At 50.2% G+C, this 19,783-nt stretch overlaps 1 protein-coding gene and 1 non-coding gene across 5 annotated transcripts in view; both read left to right on the forward strand.

The window, feature by feature from the left end:
* Positions 1-19,783, forward strand: part of ACSL1 (acyl-CoA synthetase long chain family member 1) — a 64,185-nt gene that overhangs the window by 31,446 nt on the left and 12,956 nt on the right. For 2 of the 4 annotated variants that reach the window (XM_054720137.1, XM_054720139.1), the window contains exons 3-11: positions 585-699; positions 4,245-4,309; positions 7,843-7,944; positions 10,488-10,587; positions 10,764-10,942; positions 14,991-15,023; positions 15,173-15,224; positions 15,752-15,825; positions 17,830-17,907. In XM_054720137.1, coding sequence (XP_054576112.1) covers positions 585-699; positions 4,245-4,309; positions 7,843-7,944; positions 10,488-10,587; positions 10,764-10,942; positions 14,991-15,023; positions 15,173-15,224; positions 15,752-15,825; positions 17,830-17,907 — 798 coding nt within the window. Of the gene's footprint in view, positions 1-584; positions 700-4,244; positions 4,310-7,842; positions 7,945-10,487; positions 10,588-10,763; positions 10,943-14,990; positions 15,024-15,172; positions 15,225-15,751; positions 15,826-17,829; positions 17,908-17,975; positions 18,054-19,783 lie in introns of all 4 variants that reach the window. The other 2 variants (XM_054720140.1, XM_054720138.1) reach the window with 2 other exon arrangements.
* On the forward strand, positions 5,099-5,205 carry LOC129150151 (U6 spliceosomal RNA). The gene has a single exon (XR_008556878.1). It is a non-coding gene; the product is annotated as a U6 spliceosomal RNA (small nuclear RNA).

Raw genomic sequence — 19,783 nt, forward strand, 5'->3', positions numbered from 1 at the left:
TGTGCTCGCTGAGCCAGCGGGTGAAGGCAGCCAGAGAAGGGCTCTGCGTCGCTGTGAGTGTGCGCGACACACGTGCGCAGACGGGTCTGCACCTCCTGCGTCTTCCAGCCGATGATCGCAACTGGCAGGTGCTCTGAGAAGCCAAAGTTCCCAGCGAAGTGCAGTGCAGTTGGCAAAGGGAACAGTGGAAATGATCTCCCAGAGAATATGGTCCGCTATACTTCGGTAAAACATACTTCAGATAACGTATGGAAGCGAAACTGAACGGCACGGCATTTCCCTGCGAGCCGACCCGGATGGGTCCTCTGCCGCTCCCTCCCTTCAGGGCATTCAGCAAGCACCGCTGGCTCACTGGCAGCTGCTCCCCAGGGCCCTGGGGTCGAGGGCGGGCACGTCAGGATGTTCGTTGTTTTTTGTGTGTGTGTGTGTGTGTGTGTTTTATGATTCCAGTACTTGTTTTTCTTTTTTTTTCTTTTTTTAATTTCTTTATTGATTAAGGTGTCACATATTTGTCCTCATCCCCCCAGGCTGTTCGTTTTTAATGCTTTCTCCTAACGAGCTCATCTGTCTGTGTGTTTCCGTAGGGCAGCGATGGCGCGCGGAGATCCACGCTCCTGGACAGTGACGAGCCCATGGCGTATTTCTATGACGACGTCAGAACCTTGTACGAAGGCTTCCAGAGGGGCATCCACGTGTCGAGTAAGCACCGACTGAGTTTCTGTGCTGACGCTGAAGGGTTCCCTTCAGGAGTGACCCCTCTTCCTGTCGCTCAGGCCTCCCTCTCCTCCGTGACTCCTCCAGAGAGAGACCCAGCGCCCACCGGCCCCTCAGGACCGTCCCTGTGGCTGCAGCGTGGGTTCCACGTACAAACGTGTTCAGCGAGCCGTGCGTTTTACAGTCACCCGCACACTCGCTCACCGTGGGCCGACGTTCCCTGCAGGCACGAGACCCGCCTCACTGGGCCTGGGCCGGTCTTTTTCAAAGCTCTTGATCAGGAGACTCGTATTTTAAGAAATAAATGCTGGCGTCCCGAGGAAGCAGTGCTCCATCAGGGGCCCTGGGGAGACGGGACGGCCCTTAGTGACCGACCGTGGCCGCAGAGACCCCGATGTCCCGCACCTGCCCTCCCTCCCAGCCCTCGTCCAGCTCGTCACGGGCACTTCCCAGGACGCCAGCCTCTGTGCTTCCTCCCCTCCCCACCCATCACGGAGCCTGTTCCTCCCACCCAGCCAGGGCACTGTATGTGCTTACTAACCCTCTGAATTCAGGCTGCATTTCTCCTTTTCTGTCACGCCTTCCTGGGCTGTCCTCTCCCATCCCCTTCCTTTGGGGCGGTGTTGCCCGCCCCCTCCCAGCATCCGCACCTGTTTACCCGCCTCCTTTCCGTCCCGTCAGCGCTGCTCCTCGACCAGGGCAGCCGTCTCTTCTCTCGGCGCCGACACAGCCTGGCACACACCCCTCAGCGCCCCCCACCCCTCTTTTTGCTTTAGTCTCTTCGCTTTTGCTTGCTCCAGGTTCCTCCCTAGAAATGGTCCTTGGGGGCCACGCTTTACTTAAACCTGTGGGCGGTTAGACCGTAATCTCCGTAGGTCACACACTGTGGTGCTGTTGCCCTCCGTCCCCCACACGCTGCCTGTGACGTGTGCGCGAGAGGTGCCGCTGGCTTTCCCTTGACACTGGCAAGTTGGACTCTGGGTTCACTGCGTCTCCCCAGTATTCCTGCAGCACACTCATGAAGCCCCACTCTAAAGGGAAAGCTAGCGTACTTCTAGGTTATTGAGTTGACAGGTTTCTTCAGAGCTAGTATCAGGGTAAGGGTTTGTCTATGAGGATAAATAGAGGTAGATCAGCCTAAGGTAAGGGCACATGAAAAATATATATATGCCTGTGTGTGTGTGTGTGTGTGTGTGTGTGTGTGTGTCATTTACCACCACCACAAAGCACACATGTGTGTAAATATACATACATTTTCCCCTCTAGGCCAGTGGTCGGCAAACTCATTAGTCCACAGAGCCAAATATCAACAATACAACGATTGAAATTTCTTTGGAGAGCCAAATTTTTTTAAACTTAAACTTCTAATGCCACTTCTTCAAAATAGACTCGCCCAGGCCGTGGTATTTTGTGGAAGAGCCACACTCAAGGGGCCAAAGAGCCGCATGTGGCTCGTGAGCCGCAGTTTGCCGACCACGGATCTAGGAGGATGGGGACTTACGTCATACTTCTGAGTGTCCCCTGATGTTAAGACAAGTCACGTAACTTTTGGGGGTCACGTTCCCTACTTGGGAAATGAAGGACTTATATGAATGTTTCAGAGAAGTTGAAGAAAAATAAGTTCAGTGTTTTTAGCTTACACTGATTAGAAGGGGTTGCTTTACAGGTTATTTTATTCTTTTTTCTTTCCCCAGAGGAGCTTTTTATTCCAAGCTTTAATTTTCCGAGGCTGCCGTAAGACTGGCCTTCCATAGGAGAGCGTGACCAGCATCTAGATAGTTGGAGTTTGCTGAATGATGGCAGAGCCAGCCGAGAGTTTTTAGACCTGGTATTTTAAGGCTGTGCCGGGGCGCGGTTTGCAAAGATTGCGATCCCTGTTCAGTGGTTCCCATCCCCAGCTGCACTTCAGGGTCTTGGGGCGGGGTGGGGGGAGGGGAGAAGTGTGTGGAGCTTTTGAAAATACTCAGGCCCAGGCCCCATCCCTGTCCGATTATGTCAGGAATGTTGCTAGCAGGGCCTGGGTATAGTACATATTTTAAGTTCCCCAGCTGAGCCTGGGGCTCACTCCACTGTTCTAGAGCTAGAATCCACAAACTTCTCCTGTGCAGGGCCAGATAGTGAATGTTTTGGGGTTTGGGGCCATCTGGTCTCTGTTTCAGCGATTCAGCTGCAGCCTTCGATAATACTTAAGGGAATGAGTGGGGCTGCGTTCCAAAAAGTGTGTTTACAAGAGCAGGTGGCAGGCCTGATTGGCCCTGGCTGTGGATGGCCCGCCCCTTTTCTTGAGGAATAAAGAAATATCATTTCTTACGGCCACTGTATTTCCTTTTCCACCTGAAAACAACAGCTGGTGGAACTTGTCGTGTGTGGCGGGTCTTTTTCATTTTTGGAGATGACATTGACATACAGCGTTGTGTTAGTTTCAGGTGTACAACACAGTGACTCCCACAGTGAGTAGTTAACACCCATCACCACACAGTTACAGACTTTGCTTGTGATGGGACTTTTAAGATCTGCTCTCTCAGCAGTTTTCACACACACAGTACCGTTTGGTTCACTGTGCTCTGTGCATCACCCCCAGGACCCACTTATTGACCCCCGGCAGCCGGGCCTGTATAGCAGCCCCTGTGGGCTGAAGAGGCTCTGAGAGTAAGGCCCCTGGGTACTCTCCCCTGTGTTGGTCAGGTCGGCCTCGGAGCCAGGCCTCAGGACGGCCTGAGTCCTCACCACTGACTCTGGACCCCACACGCGCACCGCACTCCTCAGGGCCTGGAGGGGGCCACGCTCTGCCTTTCCTCCCCCTTCCTCCGGGCCCCCACCCCAGAGAGGAAGCCCTCAGCTGGCTCAAACAGAGGATGGCGAAGCCAGATGTCTTAGGTCTCAGAGCGGAAGCGTAGAGGCCTCGGTCGGACGGGAGGTGACAACGCTTCCAGCTTCAGTCCGGTTCCCCGGAGAAGGAGCCGCGCAGGCGCAGCGCACACAGCTGCTGCACACCTGGTTTCGTTGGGACGCATTCCTGTGTGCGGTCACCTCTGACCGTCTGAACGCGGCAGCTTTTTCCCCGGTGAACGTAACCTTTCCCTCCCACAACTACAACTGAGCATAAAGTTCGCTTGGGATCCACCTGTAGAAAGGAACGTGTGTAATTCCAAATGTAAATGACTTTGATTGTATTTATTAGTGAGCTAGCCGTTAGTGTGAATAATTCATATAATTAATATGGGTCTTTCTTTCTGCTTATTAGGTACCTAAGTGGGAGTCAGGACACATCCTGATATTCCCTAACTTTTGCATATGCCTTCTCTCCTCTCATTTCCTCCTCTCCTGCCCCACTTAAGAAACAAAATAGAAATAAATTAAACAAGCAAAAAAAAAAAAAATCAAACCAAAACCCAGGGAGAATTATTTCCCACCTGAACTCATTATTTCTAATCTGAGGACCACCAGAGTCTACCAGAGACTGTAGAACGAGGTGGACTACAGCTTGAGCTGTTGATGCGTGTTACACCCATTGCTTTCTCCTTTTTTAGATAACGGCCCTTGCTTGGGCTCTCGGAAGCCAGACCAGCCCTATGAATGGCTTTCCTACAAGCAGGTGAGTTTTCGGGCTCTGTGGGCGCCTTGCACAGCTGGAGCGGTCCAGTGTGTGGGTTCTGGGAGCCATCTGCAGAACGCATGCGCCTGACTAGCTCAGAGCTTTAGGATAAACGTGCAGCATCCGGATGGGGAAGTCTGACACAAAGATTTGGGGAAAACTAGTGAACTGATTGAGCTGGTGGTTCAAAGTACTTAATTTTTTTTATTGATTGATTGATTTAGAGAGAGAGAGGCAGGGGGGAGGGAGAGAGAGACATCAATTGGTTGTCCCACGTATTGATGCATTCATTGATTGATTCCTATATGTGCCCTGACCGGAGATGGTACCCGCAACCTTGGTGTATCAGGGCGACGCTCCAACCAACTGAGCTCTCCGGCCAGGCCTTAAGCACTTTATTTTGGAACCAATGTGGATGCATTGTGGAGCAGAGTATAATCCTACCTAATAAAATAGTAATATGCAAATTGACCGCACCTTTGCTACACCCAAGCCATGCCCACCAGCCAAAGCCACGCCCACCCGCCAATCAGGGCGAGTATGCAAATTACCCAGCAAAGATGGCAGTTAATTTGCATATGCTGAGGGAGGGAGGAGTGAAGACTGAAGACAACTTAGAAGGAAGAGGGAGGAAAAGTGGAAAGCAAGGTGGCTGCCAGAGGGAAAGCCCGGGGGGCGGGGGGCGGAGCGGGGCGGGCGGCAGCAGCAGTGCACAAGGCCGCAGCGGCCGCTTGCAGGATTCTTCCTGCAAATGGGCTACTAGTTTTGAACATAAAATTCTAGAAATGTGTGCTCGCTTCGGCAGCACATATACTAAAATTGGAACGATACAGAGAAGATTAGCATGGCCCCTGCGCAAGGATGACACGCAAATTCGTGAAGCGTTCCATATTTAAAAAAAAAAAAAATAAAATTCTAGAAATGTGTTGAAGCAGGCGACTCCGCCCTATACCCGTGGAGGGATAGGACTGCTCCTCTCTGCCGTGAGAGGTTCTGGGAGAGGTGAGAAGCCCCAATATAGAGTAACCCTCATTTGTAGAGGAGAAAGTCGGGTCCCAGACAGGGATGGGCTGGCCATGGTCCCAGCTGGTTAGTGGCAGAAGCAGGGCCATAAGTGGGGTCCGTGCCACCTGGTGTGGGGCTCAGCAGTGTGTCCTGGCCAGCGTGGGACCCCTGCGACCTGTAACCCCAGGGCCGCCACCCACAGCCGCACAGAGACACGCCTGTGCTCATCGTGAATACCAAGGACGCGGGGATCTGGCTGTTCTCACGCGTGTCCCTCCGCAGCCCCACCTCGTCCGCGTGCGGCTGGTCAGTAGTGGTCTGTGAGTGGCAGGTAGCAGAGCAGGAGGACACTGCCCTTTAGTTGTAGTTTTATGATTCCCATGAGTCCACACGCCCGCGCTTCTCCTCGGTCCCCATGGAGCCGCGGACCCACAGGAGCAGCTGGCGGTGGCGGCCAGGCTGCCTCTGTCCCCAGCGCAGCTGCCAGGAAGTGCTCCCTGCTCCAGGGGCGGGCACCTGGGCCTCCGTGCGCACGCAGCCTTCCTCCTTCCAGGCTCTGTGTGGGCCTGTGGTTCGCAGTTGCTGTCGTCCGGGTGTGCATGTGGAGGGGTTGTCATTAGGAGCCACAGAGCCAGCTCAGGAGCCAGGCTTTATGTCTCCCAACACCAGCGCACAGCGTCCTTCCCTTCCCTCGTCTGAGGATCAGCGGGGTCCAAGGCTTTGCTTGGGTATCTCGAGAGAGAGGGCAAAGAGGCGAGAACGGTGGCAAGCCTTGAGTGTAGGCGTGACTGGATGGATTTTGCTGTTTTGTTTGCCTTCCCAAAGCCAAATAATATGTTCAAATAGTAGTTTTCGAGATCCCTCCTTTTTGCATGTGGTGCAAAGACTGTGTGTGTGTGTTGCACATACAACATTGCATGATAGTCTCAGGCCTCGCAGCATCCTCAGGTGCTTTCTGGATTACCTGTGTCGCGTTACGTACAGCGATATTTTCCCACGTTACTTCTCTCACGTGTGGGCGGGAAGCGAGAACACCCACTGCAGGCTGGGTTTTCCTGAGCAGACTGAAGCTCACTGGGGTTTCTCAAGGTGTTCACCTCTGTGTTGTACCTGTTCGTCGGGCTGGTGGACATAAACACTGGGCTCACTGACGCCCACTTTGGATTTGTACATTTCTGTCTGTTTTTCACCACCTGGGGGTGCTGGCCTTTGAGGGCAGCATCCCTTTCGAAGAAAGGTATGGCCCCTCTTTCTAGAGACGGAAAGTCACGCATGTTATCCCAGGGAGCTCTGCGAACACTGCAGGCACGTCCCAGGTTCCCGTCCCTTAGTGCCGGCGATGGTTGTGAAACAGCCACGGGGTGTGGTGGTGACTAGCATCCTAATGTCACCCTCTGTCACCGACCAGTGTCGGCTCGCATCCCACGGCAGAGCCACGATGGGCGTATGTGGCAGAGCCAGTCGCGTTCTGGGTACCATAGGCGGGCTTTACCCCCTGTGGTGTGGGCGGGAGCCCAGAGCGCTCCTGAGAAGAAAGGAGAGAACTCCAATTTTAAAGATTTTAAAAGCTTTTTTTAGTTAATTTGGGCAGGAATGGGGAGAGGATGGGGCAAGTATATAGTCCTGCCTCATTTTTTATAAACCTACCTATTTTTATTTGGTTGTAATAATAGTATGCATTGTTGTATATTTTTACTTAGGATTGTTGCACATATTCTAAGTTTGGTGTGGTTTCCATAACTGTAATATGTACGCGCTGTATGGCATTTCCCAGAGACGTGCATCTGTACCTAACCCAGCCGTGGCTCTCGTCCCCTGGAGTTCTGTGACTTTTCCGGGGTGGGGAACGTCCACCCACGGGCTGTATAGGCCCACGGGACCATTCGGTCTGGCCCTGCCAAGATGATTAGTAAATTAAATGTTTGACCAAATATAGCAGGCTAATCTTTAAATTGATAATTGTGTATGGCCCGCAAATTATGTTATAAATAGCCAAATGGCTGTTGGCAGAAAAAAGGGTTTCCCATCCCAGCAGGTAATTTTGAAATATATGTCTTTGTACATAAACATTTTTAAGCCTCCTTTTAAAATTGAATTATTTCCTAAGAATAAAGTCTGAAGAATGGAATTGGAGAGCCCAGTGAGAAGAACTTTCTTATTATTTTAAAAGATCTTCCCCAAACTTGCTGTTTCTGTGTTGATACCAAATGACAAGTTTTGGCTGCTTTGCTGCTCTTTATAAATACCAAAAAGAAATCTGCGTCCCTGTATTCCTTTTGTAATTTGACGGGACTCTGTAAAACTGAAGTATGACCGGGCCTGGGTGGGCAGCCCTGCCCTGTGGCTGCAGCCGTGGCTCTGCAGGAGGCCCGTGAGGTCAGGGGTGAGTCCCGGGGAGGAAGCCATGATGTTCAGGAGGCGTCCCCGAAGGTGCCTCTGCTCACCCCCTTCTGTGCGTGCTGCTCCGCTGCCCCAGCTTCACTCCTGGGCTCGGGCCTGAGCTGCCGCCGCTTCTCCTCCCGCTCCAGGTTGCGGAAATGTCGGAGTGTGTGGGCTCGGCGCTGATCCAGAAGGGCTTCAAGGCTGCCCCCGACCAGTACATCGGCATCTTCGCCCAGAACAGACCTGAGGTAATGCCCGGCAGCCCTGACCGACCGACCGTCCGTCCGTCCACGGCTCTGAGCGTTCTCCGGCGGAAGAGCCAGTCAGGCCACACCTGCCCCTGCTGGGGACCAGACCTGTGGTCTGACTTCTCCTGAGAATGTGGCTTTGGCTTCCACCTTAGAAAGTTACACGTGTAAAACCCCGAGCCAGGGCCTGCTTAGCCTTTAGGTCAGTGGTTCTCAACCTTCCTAATGCCGTGACCCTTTAATACAGTTCCTCATGTCGTGGTGACCCCCAACCATAAAATTATTTCCGTTGCTACTTCATAACTGTGATTTTGCTACTGTTAATGAATCGTAATGTAAATATCTGTGTTTTCCGATGGTCTTAGGCTCTACAGCAGCGGTTCTCAACCTGTGGGTCGCCTAAGACCATCGGAAAACACAGATATTTACATTACGATTCATTAAAAATAGCAAAATCACAGTTATGAAGTAGCAGCGAAAATAATTTTATGGTTGGGGGTCACCACAACATGAGGAACTGTATTAAAGGGTCGCGGCATTAGAAAGGTTGAGAACCACTGCTTTAGGTGGGGGAGAAAATCACTTTATTAAACATGATTGGCTCTGCTTTTTTAAACCAGATTCCCAAACAAAGTCCTTCCAACAGATAACTCACAAAGGAGTCTTCTGTGATTAGAAAAGCTGCGTTAATGACTTCCAAAGAAACTGGCATACAGTTTTGTCCGTGGCAAACTCACGTTTTCTCCCTGAAGGACGTCCTTTTCCCTCTCAGGTTACGAAGCGTAAAATACCACGGGCCCCGGGGCAAGTGCCTCAGCGTGGCCTGGCCTCGGTGTGGCCTCCCGGGCTGCTGTTCCGCTGTCGGGGCCCAGCCACGGCGCCTCTGTGAGCCCCTGTCTTGGAGGCGCTGCCGGTGGTGGGGGTGAACAGATGAGTGGCGTAGCTGCCGTGCGAAAGGGCACGCACCTGCCTGAAGGAGTCCGGTCGATTCTTAGACCTACGTGTGTCCAGAGGGTTTGCTGGCTCCACCCATGTGCTGCCAGCTGCTCTATAAATTAGAGCGGCTCCTCCGTGTCTTACGTCCTGCCAAGGGAAAAACAGCGTTTTCCGCAGCGGGGTCATTTCCAGGCTCGTGGAATTTCATTTCTTCCATTTGAAGTGAAACCTATTCAAATGAACACACCCGCAATTTTTGTTTTAGGGAACTTTTATAAGGAATCTACAGTTAGGACACACAGCCCTTGTTTTAAGAAGTAGTTCTCTTCCTATATTTATGAGTTAGTTTGACAAATGTTTACTGAGTACCTGCTATATGCCAAGGCACTGTGCCAGGCACCGAAGTACCACAGTGACTTGGGTCCTCTCCGAGGTACTGTGTAAAGAAAGACAGCCCCACACGTTGATGCTTTCTCTCTAACATGCTAAGTGTGGTCAGAGGGCAAGCGGATTGTGGGAGCGCAGTCAAGGAGGACTTCCTGGAGGTGGCGGCTGAGTGGGATCTTGGCAGCAGCGCGGGTGGGGAAGCCAAAGGAATGTTCTCACCAAGCAGCATGTATATGTTGGGAGAGCCTGGAGTCGCAGGAGAAGGGCAGGGAAGACGACCACATGTACCCCTGTACCTGCTAAGCAGTGTGGGCCTTACCTCCTGGTTGGCGGCTTGAAATTGGTTCCAAGGGGGAAAAAAGGAGAGAAAACAGTCGCAGGTCAAGTGAGAGTGAGTGGGTCGTGCTCCCTTCCATGGCAGCTCTGCCTCAGTCTGGCCTCGGTCGGTGCCGAGTCAGAGTCCGGCGGAGGACTGCAGTGCCGCTGGGGGTAGCGGGCGCCCCTGAGGATCCTGCACATTTGCCTGGGAGGTCGGTGAGTTGCTATGTGGCTGCCGAGTTTGGAGACCAGATGACCAGTTACTGCATCACTTCTTTACGTCCTTCCTATCCTGGGGAGATTCTGCCAGAACAGTTTTCCTGGTGGACAAGTGCGTCCCTCCTTCCCCCGTTCCCACCTACTGCCCGCCTCGGCCAGACTGACCTTTCTCCGTCCACAGTCACTGTTTCGCTGAGAAAGCCCCAGAGGCCGTGCCTTGCCTGGGGACCAGAGCCGGGCGCCTCCCGAGCCAGGGGCCTGCCCCCGCCCACGGCCAGCCTTCTGGTCCCCACTCCCTCGGGACCTCCGGGCCAGCCAGTGGCTCACTGACCTCCTTCCTGCTTTTAATTCTGCAGTCCCCGCTCTTGGGATCTCCTTGCCTTTCTCTCCATCTGTCCACTTCAGAGCTCAGCAAGGCACCTGAGTACGGGGCTTGGGCTCTTGCAAAGGGGCAGCTCGGTTACTCCCCCAGAAAGGTCACTGGCTTGTCTTGTTAATTACCTTTCACAGCTGCCTCCTTCTCCCAGCAAATGGCACCTCCTCCTAAGCGGGGGCCAGTGTTTGGTGCTCACTGTGAATCCTTCGCGGGCCTGGCAGGTGCACTTTGGGTCTAGTGTTGGTCTCCGTGGAGTGGTTCCGTGATGACGTGTCGTTTTCTCTCCCAACCCTTCCTGCCTGTCTAGTGGGTGATCATTGAGCAGGGATGCTTTGCGTACTCCATGGTGGTCGTTCCCCTCTATGACACCCTGGGAACCGAAGCGATCACTTACATCGTCAACAAAGGTACGTTGTGGCCTGCGGGTGGACGCTGGCCTCCTTGTTAGATTCCGTGATTGACATTTGCCTATATTTGATTTGAAAGGGATTTTATATTTAAATGTCCATCTACCTTTTAAAAAATTATACAGTCAAGCTCATTTTCCAGAGCATCTTGCTCCATTGTGCCTCTTGTTTTCCAGCTGAACTCTCCCTGGTTTTTGTGGACAAGCCAGAGAAGGCCAACCTGCTATTGGACGGTGTAGAAAACAAGCTGACCCCCGGCCTTAAAATCGTAGTTCTCATGGACTCCTACGGCAGCGATCTGTTGGAACGCGGCAAGAAGTGCGGGGTGGAGATCATCAGCATGAAGGCCCTGGAGGTGAGTCCTGCTCTGCCCAGGTCTGGAGGGTTCCCAGGGTCATCTGGGCACAGGCGTGGCATCCACTGGACCACACAGGCTCAGCCCTGGCTGGTGTCTCAGCCATGAGCGATACGGAGCAGAAACTCCTGTCTCGTGTGAAAAGAATTCCACGTGCACGCCCGGAGTCACTGTCCCATCTGACAGAGTCCTCTCCTCCAGGGAGTCGCAGTGCTCACCCGTTTATTCCAGAGCCGGACACGCCGCGCCAGTGAAGGCGGGAAACGTGGCGTTCGGTGGCAGGCAGGGACTGAGCTTTGTGCCTCTTTAGGCTTTAATGCCTTTTACCCTCTGATTTGTGTCTAAAACGGAGCCAGGTATGGACATCCGCCTCCCTATTCTTTTTCCCCAAATTGCTTTTGTAGAGGCCTGGTGAATTTCCAGCAGGGATGTTGGATTTGGTTTATTGTCATACTAAATTTCTTCAGATTCACATTCATTACAACGTTAAAGGTAACCATTCTGGGAAAATGAGTGCGGCTCACACTGAAATTGGCTGTTAGACATCAGCTCACGTGAGAAGCTGATTCTCCCCGTTGGCTTGGAAATTAGAGTTCAATCCCAAGTTGCAGGCAGGAGGGGACCTTGTATGTACACATCATAGCAAGTAATAGGCTGCGTAGAGTCAGCAGTTCCCTTTCTGAAAACCTTATGTGCTTTCCTGGATCCGCTATAAATAGGGTTTAAAATTTATGTATGGTTTTCTGTAAAGCATCGGGGCTATATGAAATAAGGATCTACCAACCCTTTCCTGGGGAACTTTGACGTCAGAGAGAAACTGTCATTTGTTGTAACAGAGCCTCCTGCCTCACTCAGACACACGCACACACACTCACAGTCACACATCACACACAGAAACACACATACAGTCATAGCCACACATGTACTCACACATTCACTCTCACACACATACACACAGCAGTATGGAGCATGAGTCCATAAGAGCCAATAGATGTTAAACTGGGTTGTTTTACTTGTCATCCCCTTTCATAATAATGTAATCTCTTTTCCCCCATCTCCTCCTCCTCCCTAACCACCCCAACACACACATACACACACACACAGGAATTTTTTTGTCTTTTTTGACTACTATATGATAAAGAAGTAATTTTAAGGTTAAAAGTGTAGATGGATGAATGAAGATTATAATATAAAGTTTATATTAAAGTCCTTATTTATAAAAGACATTGCTTTATACTTACCTCTGTAATTTGATTCATATTTTGTTTTACAATTTTGTGAGCAAAAGATTGTTTTAAGAAATGAACTTCTCTTGGCCTTGTAAAAGCTTACGTTTATTGTAAAAGTTGTTACATGTATCTCTAGTTGACGCCTCACAGCTCTGTTGATTTCATTATGGTCGTACCTTTTTAAGTGTGAGTATAGTTGGTTTACAATATTATGTTAGTTTCCGGTGTACAATATAGTGATTGACATTTTTATACCTTATCGTGTGTCCCCCACTAATTGTAGTGATCACCTGTCGACACAGACTTACTTAAAATTAGCTTTATGGCTGATCTTGTGATCACGTTTATATTACCATATATTTATGTGTGATCAGAAATAGAAATATTGGTATTTGGAATGTTTGCATTTTTTCCAATATTTTATTATAAAAATTTTAAAACATGAAAATAAGTTGAAAGAATAGTACTATAGATGGCCACGTACCCACCAAAAGTCTGCAATTAACATTTTAATGTATTTGTGTAATCACATGTTTGTCCCTCACTCTGTCCTCTATTCACCCATCAGTCTTTTATTGAATACGTTTTCAGTAGGTTGCAGATTTCATTGCCCTTAGAACTACATTAACCGAATTCAGTGTTTTCTGTTTACGGCTCTTCTTCTTTGGCATTTGGATCCTAAAGATGACAGTTGTTTACTTTTACGATTACTGCGCTTTCTTCTAAACGATCACATCAGACAGGTGTCAGGCCATGAAGCTTTCTAGGCAAATAGTGCACTAGTTTGGATAACATTGTTCTGTAGGTGGCCATACGGCACCAGGTGTTGGGGCAGTGGGTTCAGCAACCTCTGTACTTGAGTTCTAGGAAAAAAATCAGGGCCAAGACCAAATACCAAAGAGCATTTATTCAGAAAACCACAGAGGAGGAAGAAATGAGCTCAGGAAACAAGTTACGGAGGCAAAAGAAGGGCCCTGGAGCTTAGGAGAGAGGAAGGGAAGGGCAAAGGGCCTGGGGGGCGGGGAGGAGACCCGGAGGGGAGGGGAAGGTGTGGATGAATGGGTCCTCCCTCCTAACAGCGTTTAAGGCTGGGCGTTCAGGGGCGGTCCCAGGGGAGGGTGTCAGTAGAATATTCGTCAGCTTTCCAGGTGTGTCCTTTCAGTGTCTCTACTGATTGCTGGCCGGCGGGCAGGGGGTCGTTATCCAGTGCCGCTGGTCTGGCTTTGCTGCTTTTCTGGGCCTGGAGCTGAAGTACAACTAGACGTTATCTCTAGGGAGGAAAGGCCAGGAGGTCCAAACCCCAGGACCAGGATCCGCTGGGGAGGAGGTTACCCCGGGGGTGGGGTCCTTGCTTTTCCGGTTTTGCCCATTGCTAGGCACCGGGGCTTTCTGCCCTGGTGAGTTCCTGTACTTGGCTCACCGACCTTTCTCTGTCTAACTGCCTATCACAGTTCCCAATAAATTGAGAGCTAAGTTGCATATCACTACTGCTTATTTGATTTAATATCAATTTTTGAAGAATTAGGGATCTCAAGAAGTTGTGTAAGAATTTTGAATAGATGAGTGGGAATTTAGATCTGATAAAGATTATTTTGAAAAAAAAATGAGGGAATTCTCATTGATTTTGTTCTTAGTTGGCTTCCGTTTGGATGTTAGTATTTGTGTGTTTAATCAGCGATCTGCTATGCATGTAACTTAAAATGTAAAGAAGATGAAAAGCTGTTGAAAACTGTGCGCTGGACAGAAACTCACTGAGGCCTGCGCGCACCCATGCGATTGTTATTAGTCTAGGTGTGCGCACTCCCTGTGCCCACTGACGCGGTTCTGTTTCCAAAAGAATATACAGAGTTCATTTTAAAAATTAATGAAGATTGCAGTTGTCATGAAACTGCTTCATGCAGTACCCTGACCCGTGTCACAGGGAGCCCTTGGTGGGAGCGGCTCCTAAATGAACCCATCCTTCTTCTTGTTAATCCTCACCTGAGGGTATTTTCCCATTGATTTATTAGAGCGAGTCGAAGGGAGAGGGAGCAACAGAGAGAGAGAAGTACCGATGTGAGAGAGACACATCGATTGGTCGCCCCCTGCACGCACCCTGACCCAGGCTGGGCATCGAGGTATATGCCCTTCACCGGAATCGAACCCGAGCCCCTTCAGTCTGTGGGCCGACCTTCTAACTACTGAGCCAGACGGGCCAAGGCGAATCCGCCCTTCGTAGCCTTCACGTCCATTCTGGAGCGGCCTTAACCCTTCCGTCCCGGCCTGTTTGGTAGTCAGAGGGTCCTTTCTCCGCCCCACGCGGGGAGTACGGGGCTTGGGCTTCTGAATGGCTGCCACTGAAACCTGCAGACTGGCTCTCTCTCTCCGGATGGAGGTGTTTGTTATGCAGAATTGGGTGAGCAGGTGCCTTGCTGTGCTCTGATTTGGGGACCGGGCTGAGCATCTGCAGCCAGCTCTTCGGGGACAGTCAGGAGCTGGGTTTCGGGAAAGGCCAGAACAGGGAGTAGGGGCCAGGAAATCCATCATGAAACACTCTGATTCCTGTCTTTTGAATAAATCCTAGTGCAAAAGCCATCCTGATACCATTTACAGAGTCTTGTGTAAAAGAGAGGGGTCTGTACAGTGGCTTCAGAGAGCAGCGGCTATGTCTTTTCGTTCAGGTTGATTTAAGTTGCCGTAGTTTATGTAATAGAAATGTATGCTGTCTTTGAGCAGCCGTCAGTGAATCCCACAGCGAAGTCAGGTGGAGGGACTTGATGTGACCTTCTGCTTTACATTGAGAAAAGTGTCCATTTAAGATGTTTTTCTCTTTTCTTCAGGACCTGGGAAGGGCCAACAGGAAGAAGCCCAAGGTAAGAGTCTGTCAGGCCCGCCACCGTCCCCTGGCGTTCCACTAGCTAGGCGCCTCGGAGACCAGCAGGAATGGTAGGCGATGGGTTATGGCTCACAGTTGTCTGTTCTGACTTCTGCCGCTTTCTTCTCCTTCTTTAATGTGCTGCAGCCTCCAGCACCTGAGGATCTTGCAGTCATTTGTTTCACAAGTGGAACCACAGGTAAGTTTTGCAATGGACTTGCTTCTGAGGGACCTGCCAGTGTGTGCTCCCTGCCTCCTTTGAGGACGAGTTATTTGAACTGTAGATGGACCGAAGGCAGAAGAGACGGAAGTGGTTGAGACGCTATCTTCTTATCACTCTGAGAGACATTCTCAGAATCTGAGTGTCAGATATTTCCTCACCCATTTATTGAAGGTGACACGTCACCCATCATCCTGAGACACAAACCGTATCAGTGACTTACAGAAATACAAGCAAACTCCTGGTTTTTCTTCTCCTATTGCCACACACCCTCCAAAATTTGCCCATCGTAGTCAAGATTGTTTACGATACTGAGTTTCATGGAAAGGCTTGCAGATCGCTCAGGAATTTATGTGACTCAACACTTGACTCTCCTGGGTGTACCTGACACTGAGGCCTCTGAGGCCCTGACCGTGGAGGGTTTCTGGGTGTCCTCTGTGTCTGTCGTTCGTTTTTGGATGGAGTTTCTGTCCTCTGACTTGGTTCTGCTCACGTGTGTTCCTCAGGCAACCCCAAAGGAGCAATGATCACTCATCGGAACATAGTGAGCGACTCCTCGGCGTTTGTGAAAGTGACAGAGGTAAACTTTGGGGGTGTTGCCATCTTTCTTCATGTTCACTGGTTGGCATTAGGCCTCGAGAATGGAAAAGGCAGGGGAGAAATGACTCTGTTGTGCTTTTATAGTATCTCCTATCCCAGTGGGGGGGGGCGGGACGGAGGGGAAATAACTCCCTTAAGTTGGCAATGAAACCTTAGATGCTGCTGAAGGTTTTGAGTTATTATTACTTTTATGGTCGGTTTGACTTCCATTTTATCAGAAGGACTAAAGCCTCGAACTTCAGTTGCTATCCAAGTGTCTTAGTCTGCGTGGGCTGCCATAACAAAAGAGCCCAGACTGAGCAGCTGAAACAGCAGAGTTCTGGACGCTAGAAGTCCATGATCAAGGTGCCAGCAAATTCGGTTTCTGGTGAGGGCTCTCTTCCTGGCTTGTAGACAGCCGCCTTCTCGCTCTGCCTCTCGTAGCCTTTCCTCTTGTGCACAAGGAGGATGAGAGAGGTCTCTGGTGTCTCCTCTTCTTACAAGGACACAGGTCCTTTTGAATCAGGGCCCCACCCTTATGACCTCATTCAACCTTAATTACCTCCCAATGGCCCTATCTCCAAATATGGTCACATTGGGTCAGGCCTTCAGCATATGAGTTTGGAGAGGGCTGGTGGGGGGAGAGGCCACCATGCAGTCCGTGACACCAAGGGTATATTTCAAACCTGCCCTTTAGAAAGTTGCTATTGAACAGTGTGAGCCTCTCTCTCAGACCTTTGGCACAGTTTGCGTAATTTGCGCGCTCGGTCTCTGTGGGTTCTGTCTGTGGCAGGAGCCTGCGCCTCTTGGTGTGGGAGAATGGGCATCTTGCTGGTGTAGAAGGTCCATCTCACTGGCACTTACACTCACACCCTCTGAGTCCCACGCCCCTCTCTTGGGATATACTTTCCACCCAGGAGTCAACCCTCACTGCCTGACCAAAGCACCTTTCCCTTTCTAACGGGCCTTCAAAGAAAGCTTCCGGTGCATCCGTGGCTCGTGAGACAGTTGGTTACAGAACTTTGTTTAAAATACTGTATTACTGCGGCATTCTCAGCGTCGTAAAAACCTCTGGTCATACTAATGCAGATGATGTGTTGCACTAAATCAGAAAATCGAAAACTGTAAATAGCATCGAGTCTGATTTCTTATCACATAGCAGTTTCCCACAGAGAAGTACTGGTTTGGATGCAGGTCATCCTGGCATGAAATTGATCTCAGGTTGGGCATGTCCAGGCTACCCCACGTGCTCTGGGACTCCTGTGCTCAGTCCGGACCGGCTAATGACACGAGCACTCGGTGCAAACCCTCGCTGTGCCGGCCACGAGGAGCCGGGCATGGAAACCGGTGTCCCCACTCAGTCCAGACACAGACCTATTGCCATCTGCACATCAGGGGAAAGCAAATCCCTGGCGCCAGCCCAGAGTTTGCGTTAAACAAACCGGGATGTATTTCATGGGTGAAGGGGGCTTTATGGTAAAGCTGTTGATCAAACTAAAATACTCCAGATGCGCTTGTGCTGTAGATGAAAGGAGCTTGGAAATCCAGTTTCTCTGACCTTCTCTCCCGCTTCCCCTGTACAGCATAACAAGCTGTCCTACGTTGGACGGGATCTCATATTTCCACCACATAACACACTGCCTGTGTTGTGCTGGGTCTTAAGTTTCTTACCGTTAGGTGGGATTGAGCTTGCTGGGTACTGGGGTACTATAATTTTGAAATAATTAATGATTAGAGCGCACGATCCCCTAACATCCCAATTTGGACAAAATATTTCTTATTTTGGCTAAAGTCCCGAGCGCATTCACTTTGTCATTAGAAACGACCTCCACCCCCGATCTGAGTAGCTAAGGTATTGCTTTTCACTTCACTCCTTAGTGAGAAATAAGTGCACATCGTAAGCCTCAGCCTTTCTCCTGAGTGTTGAGGGATCGTGTGCTCTAAGGGACGTGGGGAATTACTGGAATCTTAATGCCTCTCTGCCTGCTGGTGTCTTTGCTTACAGAACTTTGTCAATCCCACCCCAGATGATACTCTCATCTCTTTCTTGCCTCTTGCCCATATGTTTGAAAGAGTTGTCGAGGTAAGGCACTGAGTTTTGTTTTCCTTGCTTGCTTGTCTGTTTGTGTTCTAAGTTGTTGTGTTTTACAGAAGGTACTTGGCCTGAATGCCAGTGACACACACATTTCGTTTTTACCACTTGCACACATGTATGAGCAGCTCATGCAGGTAAGTTTGACCTCACACTGTCACCATGCGTAGTTCTTTGCCAAGCCCCGTTTTAGAAATGGTGCTAATTATTTAAAAGAGTATCTTTTTTTTTTTCTGGGTCTGGCTACTTGAACTTGAATCATTCATTTTAAAATTAGAAGCTCAGACTTTTGAAGGATATGAATGTGGACATGATTCCAGAAAGATGGACTATAAAAGTAGAACTTTTATGAATACCATTCTGTAAGGGCCTCTGCTCTGTGAGAAGTCTCGGTTTTTTATTGTGCTTGTTCATAAATGCACAAGTTGGCTTAGGACTTTTTTTTCACCAAAATTCTAAGTGACCTTGGAAAAGCAGGATGACCTTGACCTTTGCCTGGGCTCCCAGTGCACAACTGTGTGACTAGTTTAAAAACTGGCCAGGAGCCACCTTTTTCCCTTCTTGGACAGTTCTGGGTTGTATTCTGTTGTTTGTGTGTGTGTTTTTATGTTTTTTTAAAAACCTTTATTGTTGAAAGTATTACACATGTCCCCCTTTTTCCCCCATTGACTCTCCCCGCCCACCCCCTCGGGATTGTATTAGAGGAGAAATGAGCAGCATTCCTTTACTTAGCAAGTCTTGATTGAGCAGACCCACGAGCCACACCCTGTGAGGTGTTGGTGACAGGTGATTACCAAGGCTCCGCCCTTTGATTGCCTGCGCCCTGTGGGATTTCCTCACCCCTGAGGACCAGGGATCTTAGCTCCCATCTTCTGGTCTTCCTTCCGCCTCCTGCACCCGTCAGGAGAGCTGCGAGCTTAGCATGTGAGGTCAAATGAGTTGATAATGGGCCATGTGTACCTGGAGGTAGTGTTAGAGTGTGCCTGGGCAGCGGGACACACGGACACAGCCTCTGAGCTTTCATTTTTAAGCAGTGAACCCTGGTGTGCCTTTCTAGTGGTTTCTGCTTTCAGGCTTGAACCATTTGACCTTCCATTGCATCATCATTTTTTTTTTTTTATTAATCCTCACCTGAGAATATGTTTATTGATTTTTTTTTTTTAGAGAGATAGGAAGCGGGGGAGAGAGAGAGAGCCATCAATTAGTTGCCTCCTGTACATGCCCTGAGGATGGGATAAAGCTCTAACCAGCTGGGCCACCTGGCCTGGGCTGTTGCATCATCTTTTTCTTTTTAAAATTTGAAAGAGGCAGACTACTTGCCAAGTGCACATGGCCTGCCAGTGCAGTTTGCATCCAATAGGAAAATATTCATGCAATAGGTTGTAGCTGAATGACAAGCCACACTGGTATGAGATGTCCTAGTGTCTCAACTGCAACGTATTCAGTGGCTTTTTAGAGATTTTTAGTTATCCTCCTATATAATAAAAGGCTAATATGCAAATCGACTGAATGGCAGAACGACCAGTCGCTATGACGCACACTGACCACCAAGGGACAGATGCTCAACGCAGGAGCCCCTGGTGATCAGTGCGCCCCCACAGGGGGAGTGCTGCTCAGCCAGAAGCCAGGCTCATGGCTGGTAAGAGCAGTGGTGGTGGTAGGAGCCTACCCTGCCTCCACGGCAGCACTAAGGACCCCTCAGGGGATGTCCGCCTGCGGGGAGCGGGCCTAAGCCAGCAGGAGGACATCCCCCAAGAGGTCCTGGACTGCGAGAGGGTGCAGGCCTGGCTGAGGGACAACCCCCCCCCCCCAGTGCACGAATGTCATGCACCAGGCCTCTAGTCCTCTCTAATAAAGAGGGAATATG

This window comes from Eptesicus fuscus, chromosome 8 (assembly GCF_027574615.1).
Source record: "Eptesicus fuscus isolate TK198812 chromosome 8, DD_ASM_mEF_20220401, whole genome shotgun sequence".
Lineage (NCBI taxonomy): Eukaryota > Metazoa > Chordata > Mammalia > Chiroptera > Vespertilionidae > Eptesicus > Eptesicus fuscus.